Raw genomic sequence first — 7,986 nt, 5'->3', positions numbered from 1 at the left:
GATTCATTATGGTACTGTAGCAGGACAAATTAGAATATGGCAGGCCATCACAGTCTAGAAAGTTAATGAGAAACACTGATTCTACAGGATCAGACAATAGCTTTTTTAATGTTATTAGTTTTTGTCTTTTAAATAGTTCTAAACCATTATTTATTAAACAGCTACATGAACAAAACAACACTTTTAATTGTCAGTCAGGAATTTATTTTGGTATGCTTGACTGTATCAAACACTTTCAGTCTATAGTGCACATTGAATCAAAAGAATTCAACAAAACTTGACAAAACTATGCAATGTAAAATGTATTCGGGTATCACCTTAAAAATGATAGTTCATATCTCATCCACTTCAAAGGTGGTCTTTTCTTTGCCAAGCCAATGAGGGACAAGAAGTATGTCACCATGATGGACCCATTCCAGATAAGGTATGGCAGATTACTTAGTGGTGCTCTAGTACTGCCTGCTCTGCTGGTGGATGTGCTGTGGGTGTCCTGCACTCTGCTTGGTTTAGGTAAACATACATTATACATACAATACACACTTTCCATTATGTGGATGAAGGTAAAGCATTGATATTTGTATATCCGTGTTTGTCGGTTTTTCTAACAGGAGCAACTATGAGTGTGATACTAGACCTCCCCTATGTTTACTCTGTTTGGATCTCATCGGCTGTGGCCATTATCTATACTTTGTTAGGAGGCCTCTATTCAGTGGCCTACACTGACATCATCCAGCTCTCTCTGGTTTTTGTCAGTTTGGTGAGTTACAATTCAGCACATGTTTATTTTTAAGACATACATTTTCTACAGCTATGCACAGTTTAACACCTTCTATAAAGCTCAATTTATATGTTAGATGTATACAGTATGTTAGCAGTGCCATCAAAAGTCCATAAGAAGTTTTCTATAGGTTTCGAGTAAGTATGTGTAAAGTTTATTTTCTCATGGAAACAACGTTTCAAAGCAACAGTCAGTCAGTGTTTTTTCTCACAGAGTTAGGGTTACAGTTTATTCACCAACCGTTATTTAACCCTAACCCGTTAACTCTTTCAAATAACCTTATTTCTTTTAAGAAGGATATTTTGGCCATGATTATAATAAATATTTAACAATTATATGATTAAAGTTAAAAAGAAAAGAAATTGAAAAAAGGGTTAGGAGTTGGTCCCAAACCCTAACTTTTGTTTTTTCTTTTTGATCTCAGTAATGGCCTAATTATTCCTTGCAGTTTAGTAAAACCATAAACTTTTATTTTATTTTAGCTCTTACAATTGTCTATTTGGACCTTTAATTTGAATAATGAACAAAAATATCCACCCAGTCTTTAGTTTGAATTGAACAAGTCTTCATTTACTAAAAGAAATGGAGGTCAAAAGCAGAATTGACTCTCAGCTGAGTAGAAGAAGTTGTGAACAGCAAGATAAAATACACAGTCTGATACGGAAGCAGCCAAAATATGTTGAGATAGATTTGATGATGTAAGAGGCCAAGTTTGATACAAGTGTAAATTTACTGGAAGCACACATCACAAAAAAAAAGAACAATTACCTGTATCCTGGAAAGTCTCCATAAGAAATATACCATATAATTGTTAAGACCCTGAGTTTATTCCATCTCGCAACCTTTTTGTTGTGTGTTTGTAGCTCCAGCATTCTTCACCTATTTTCTGTCTCCGCTGTCGACTGTTGAAGGGCAAATGGGCAAATGGGCAAAAAAAAAATCTGAACAACAATGAGAAGTATGGAGACATACATGAACACAAAGAACCTATCAGTGAAAAGGAAAATTCTGTTTGCAGTGGCTGTGCGTCCCCTTCCTCCTGGTCAACCCCACATCAACAAACATTTTACAGACTGCTATCAACAACACATTTCAAGAACCCTGGGTTGGCTCTCTGGAACACGACAAAGTCTGGAAGTGGATTGATGACTTCCTATTGCTGGTAAATATTGAATCATCAATAGCATACATTGACTTACAGGACCTCACTCTTCTTAGGCAAGTATATTTATTCTTTCTGGTTCCATCACCAAGCTCAGATGACAGCTACTGGACAGAAATACCAACTGTCAGGGCTGCATTTGGTGTGATATCACAGAAAGTTCAGTTTAAAATGAAAAGCATCGGAGGGGCAACGGATAGCCTGCACACACACATTGTACTGTATATACAACACCGGGACACAATATGAAAATATTTGTCCCACTACAGATTCATAATGAACCAAAATGTTTTTTACACGACATCAACAATCTCTAGCTTTGTCTTTTGTGTCGTTGCTTCTTTGTAGAGCTGTGTGCAGCGCTCTTTGCCCCACTGTGGTCTCTCTCTCTCTCTCTCTCTCAAACACAAACAAATTGACCGTCAGTCAGACTGAGCATCTGCAGCTGCTGCTGGCCGTTAAAAACATCGATTAAGTTTTAAGTGTCCTCAGAGGGCAGGCAGAAACTTGGTAGATACTAATTTCACTGTGTGCATTCTTGTGACAAACCCGAAGTTCTCAGCAGGCAGGAAGATCTTGTCTTTACACCAGCCCTGCTCTATAAGACTGTATCCCTCTCAGATCAACTCCAAAAAAATAATCATTTTCAGATTGGTTCATTTACACAAACACACACAGGAGTTTAAACAATAACCCGCTTCCAGTTATGCAGATGTACAGGCGATCAATAATAGTGGGGTTGCAGTCTGAAAAACTTCTCATTCTGAAAAAACAGTGGTACAGGCCGACAGATTTCTTGAGTTATTTGTGGGATTTAAGCCTAACATTTAACAAACTTCAGACATTTCAGAGTAAAATCTGTGCAGATTCTGTTTTCAGTCGCCAAAATCATGAAGAAATGCCTTGTACTACTTATACAATACAATTGAAATAAGTTAGTCATGGATCATTGGAAAGGGAGAAAATCTCCCTGTTACCGGATTTATTGCATGCATTTAAATATACTTGTTGTCATATGCAGGCCATGCCAGTTGTGAGCCAGAGCCAGTTGTGAGGAGATGGAAGTCCCCTGGTTGAATTTGAACCAGAGGTGATGGCCAGGACTCAAAAATTGATTCACTCAGCGGAGCAAACAAAACAAGCAGCAAGTAGAAAGAGGACAAAACAGTGCACAAGGAAGAATCAGACTTTCACCTTCTTTAACACGAATTTATTACAAAAAACAAAAAACAGGCAGAGGTCATATAGTAGCAAACAACGAAGAAATAAATCATGGCAAGGAGAACTAAGACTGTCCAGCAAACAAACTATAGCTACAAGTATAAATACGTTAAGGCCCAAGTGTATAACTAAGAGCAGGTGATGAGTAAAATAGTCTGGAAACTGAACAATGGCACAAACCAAAACAAATTTAATACATGAAGGTAATTTAATACAAGATAAAACAGGATGTGACCAGAGACCATTGGAGTCATCATACCTGAAATGCTGCAGTTAATGGTCTACATCTTAACCCATGAGCCACAGTGCCACCCTGAATATGTAGAAGACATTTGAAAGGGGATTTGCAATTTATTATATTATTGCAATTTAATATGCTACTTTCTGTAACCTGGCACCAACAGACACACACGCATATCTCCCCACACATCTCTGACCCCCGCCACATACAACAACAAACATTCCAAAGGGGGGGGGTCTGTTATCTTCAGAGTGGCCAGCCGCCATTTTGAAAGGACCCTCACTCACACAGACACACACTCACACACGCATACTCACATACACATATTTATATAGTAAGTACACCTTTAGTAATTTGTGTTTTTATACTTTATTATCTTCATAATAAATGTTTTTCTTTCACAAATGTTGTTTTCATTAATATTGCATAAGTGTAAATTTTGCTAACCTCTACACTGTCAAGAACTTTATATCCTTCAACTTTGCTAACTATCTATATGGTAATTTTGGTTATAGTTATTAATTTAATTGTTAATCAGATTTCCAAATTTGTAGTTAGTACTGTCATGAGACTTAATCAATAAATTGGCTATCTTTTCCCTTCCTTTGAAGGGTGGTGCCCCGAGGTAACTTTAATCAATTAAACAAATGTGGAACGAAGCAGTGGTTCAGTGGTTGAACTGTTGGCTCACACAGCTGAGGTCTGTGGTCTGACTCCTGAGTCAGTCTGCGGTCGCTCTGCTTTCCTCCCGCACTTCACACAATGTAACTAAGGTGATCAATGTTATTCAGACCTAAGTGTTGACTGTGTCTCTCAGTATAGAGGGAATAAATGGATCACAGGGAGCAAATATTATACATCCGAGCAGTGGTAGAAATCTTTACAGCCTCGTTTATTCTTCAACTTGACTGATATATCTCCTCAGTCTTTCTCAGAGAAATGCTTGTCAATCAGTTTGTCTTTTCATTTCATCTTTCCACATCCTCATCGTGCAGCTTCCTCCTCTCCCTCTGCTTCTAGGGTCTTGGCAGTGTTTCATTTCAGTGCTTCCAGCAGAGGGTACTGTCTGCCTCCTCATCACGTACGGCCCAGTTTACCTGCTATGCTGCTGCCCTCATCATCGCCATACTGGGAATCCCCCCTGTCTTGGTTGGGGCTGTCGCTGCCTCCACAGGTGGGAGTTATTGGAAATTTGTTCAATCATCCTTCTGTCTTTCTCCTATATCCCCTATTCCCCCATGTATCTGAAGCAACCCTATAGGGGCTCTTGCTCTTCTTCTTCTTTTTCTTGGATCTTGATGAAAGGATGCTGTAAGGGTCAGACCGGAAACCCCGATTAAATTTTGATGAAGAGCTGGAACAAGAATCTTTTGATTATCTTTTTTATGTTGTTTTATGTTGTCCTTGCATTTAGTGGTCTGTGTTTTTGATGATTGAATGGGAAATTCGAATTTTTGATTGGTTGTTGCAGCCTGTGACTTTTAAGTAAAGAAGCGCACAATTCTTAAGTTACTGAAAAATAGTAACTTAAAGCTCCGCCTTGCTTTAAGTCAAAGCACTATCAACATTTTAAGTTAAAATATAATATAATCAAAATTATAACTGAATGAAATGCAATGATGCCAGGTTTCTGCTGGAAGGATGTGAAATAATTCTTACATTTGCCATAACAACTTAATCTAGGTCCTAGTATATAATTGTTGTTTTTACAGCTTCCATTGCCCCTAGTGGGCCAAAACATGTATTACAAGTATAAAACTACAGAACTTTAATTAATGTGATAACATGAAATGGTTATAATTCCTTTACTTGCTAAAGTGAAATCGCAAAATCTTTTGATAACAGAATAGAGCCAAGATTTCTGTTAGAGTGTTGTGCGGAAATAATATTCTGCTGAGGAAATCTTTACAAAATGCTTACGGTTGATTCTCTTGTCCAGACTGGAACCTGACACAGTATGGCTCTCCATCTCCATACATACGTGGTGAGCAAACATTTATCCTTCCCCTGACTCTACAATTTCTCACTCCATCCTACATCTCCATCATTGGAATTGGAGCTGTGGCTGCTGCGGTCATGTCGTCAACAGACTCAGCCCTGTTATCCGCAACTTCAGTGTTCTCAACAAACATCTACAAGAACATCCTGCGCCAACAGGTGAGGAGTAAAGATGTTGATGTTGGCAGCTCTGTGGCACAGTGTGTCTCTAAAGATGTGAGCTCGGGCTGTCCTTGACCTTTCGTTCATTGGAAACTAAAAAAGAGATCACATAAAAGCATTTTTGAAAGCACAGGTGCATGAATGAATAATAAAGTGTCTCCTTTTGTCCCCAGGCTTCAGACTGTGAAATGCAATGGGTGATTCGGATCACAGTGGTTGTTGTGGGTGTGGTTGGGACATCTTTAACATTCTTCACCAACAGCACCCTGGTCCTCTGGCTTCTTGGAGCAGACATTTCCTACACACTTATATTCCCCCATCTGGTCTGCGTGCTCTTCTTTGAAGTGACAAATGCTTATGGCGCCGCAGTGGGTTATGTTACAGGGCTGATTGTGAGGATTCTGGTGGGAGAGAACACTGTAGGTCTCCCTGTTGTTCTTCATCTTCCTGGTTGCACTCTGGAAGATGGCATCTACGTCCAAATGTTCCCGGTCAGAACATTCTCCATGCTGTGCACCCTGTTAACCATCTTAGTCTTTTCTGTGCTTTCTTTGTTCATGTTCAACCACAGCCTGTTGCCTGAAAGTTGGGACATTTTTAAAGTAAAATGTAACACTGCTGTATCATCAGCGGACGCTGTCACTCAGAATCTCCAAGAAGAAGCTGGAAGTGATGGTGAGTGTGACAACGACAGTAATGGAGTTGCCTTACAACCAATTTTGCAGAATGGAACATAACCTTTTTTTCCCCCTTTCTTAAGTTGCTGGCCAGCATTTTATTTTCTTAATAACTGTATATTTAGATAAAGTTAAAGTCACTGAAGTTAGTTCCTAGTTGTTCCTCAGGTGTTGATAAACATTTTACATTCTTAAATAAGTTCCTTTTCTTTCTCTGGATGTTGTATTTTTTTGGGGGGGGGAACAAGTTATGTTTGTAATTGTTTGTTAATTCACAACACAGGTTAAAAACACGGTTCTCTCAAAGTGTCTACCAGCATTCCATGCAATATACTTGTAGAAATTTTGTGAATAAACATATTTTGTCCAAATTACCAATTACATCAATAATTTTATTTCCAGTATTCCCAATAAATAACCTAGTGTAACCCCAGTCTAAATTAATAGTGAATTAAATCACAATAATTTGTTTAGTTTCATACCTAAATGAACCATTTTAACCAGATTTCAACTCCTCATAACACAAGATGTCATTCATTGTGCAGAGAAAACCAGAAGTTGTCAGGGCATGGTTCAGTGTGTGAATATATTCGTGACGTAAACAGACTTAAGAGTGAACATGTAATCAATCAACTTCACAATACATTTGACATGGCTCATAGCTTATAAACTCATGTTGGGAAGTGAGTGGGACTAAACACTGGCTTCACTGAGCAGACTGACTGACTGTGTAGTTCATTACAACAGACCCATCACTTCACCATTTTTCCCTCAGTGGAGAGCAGTGGAGGATCAAGGATTTTTCTGAACCAGGGGCCATAAAGGGGCCACAATTTACACAGAAGGGCCAATTATATGTTCAACATCCACGTTCAATTCCTGATTCAGTAAGTAGGACATTTAAGTCAGTCCTTGTTTACTGTTAGCTCTACAGCTTTGATTGAAAGACACATAATCGAGTATAAATTGAAAATTGTTCCTTATTCTAAAGAGTTTACAAAATATAAATTCTTTATTGTCAAACATTTGTTGTTAGTAGCTGTGGCAAAGGACGTTACCACCGGGGTCTCATCACAGCAGCCAGAGACGAACCATTCGCTCTTCAGCTTTTTATTTAGAGACCAGGTGCAAACATATACTTAAACACAACATAAATCCATCACTTTCTGCTGGCATATACACTACCGTTCAAAAGTTTGGGGTCACTTAGAAATTTCCTTCTTTTTCAAAGAAAAGCACTGTTTTTCTCAATGAAGATAACATTAAATTAATCAGAAATACACTCTATACATTGTTAATGTGGTAAATGACTATTCTAGGTGGAAACGTCTGGTTTTTAATGAAATATCTACATAGGTGTATAGAGGTCCATTTCCAGCAACTATCACTCCAGTGTTCTAATGGTACATTGTGTTTGCTAATCGCCTTAGAAGACTAATGGATGATTAGAAAACCCTTGAAAACCCTTGTGCAATTATGTTAGCACAGCTGAAAACTGTTTTGCTGGTGAGAGAAGCTATAAAACTGGCCTTCCTTTGAGCTAGTTGAGTATCTGGAGCATCACATTTGTGGGTTCGATTATACTCTCAAAATGGCCAGAAAAAGAGAACTTTCATGTGAAACTCGCCAGTCTATTCTTGTTCTTAGAAATGAAGGCTATTCAATGCGAGAAATTGCGAAGAAACTGAAAATTTCCTACAACGCTGTGGACTACTCCCTTCAGAGAACAGCACAAACGGGCTCTAAC

General features: G+C 38.5%; 1 protein-coding gene across 1 annotated transcript; it reads left to right on the top strand.

Annotated features, from left to right (window-relative positions):
• The first annotated feature begins 354 nt into the window (after positions 1 to 354).
• On the top strand, positions 355 to 6,613 carry LOC118100232 (high affinity choline transporter 1). Its single transcript, XM_035145097.2, has 6 exons — positions 355 to 424; positions 609 to 757; positions 1,797 to 1,940; positions 4,423 to 4,576; positions 5,342 to 5,559; positions 5,736 to 6,613. Exons 2-6 carry the CDS (start codon positions 617 to 619, stop codon positions 6,297 to 6,299), a joined length of 1,221 nt encoding a protein of 406 aa, XP_035000988.2. The 5' UTR covers positions 355 to 424; positions 609 to 616; the 3' UTR covers positions 6,300 to 6,613.
• The last annotated feature ends 1,373 nt before the right edge of the window (positions 6,614 to 7,986 follow it).

Source organism: Hippoglossus stenolepis, chromosome 2 (genome assembly GCF_022539355.2).
Source record: "Hippoglossus stenolepis isolate QCI-W04-F060 chromosome 2, HSTE1.2, whole genome shotgun sequence".
Taxonomy (NCBI): Eukaryota; Metazoa; Chordata; class Actinopteri; order Pleuronectiformes; family Pleuronectidae; genus Hippoglossus; species Hippoglossus stenolepis.
The sequence above is the reverse complement of the archived record's forward strand: the minus strand, read 5'-3'. Positions and strand labels throughout refer to the sequence as shown.

Coding starts and splice junctions, on each gene's coding strand:
- LOC118100232 (XM_035145097.2), top strand. CDS start 617: ATGAGTGTGATACTAGACCTCCCCTATGTTTACTCTGTTTGGATCTCA. Junction 758..1,796: donor CTCTGGTTTTTGTCAGTTTG/GTGAGTTACAAT, acceptor TTCTGTTTGCAG/TGGCTGTGCGTCCCCTTCCT. Junction 4,577..5,341: donor GGCTGTCGCTGCCTCCACAG/GTGGGAGTTATT, acceptor TCTCTTGTCCAG/ACTGGAACCTGACACAGTAT.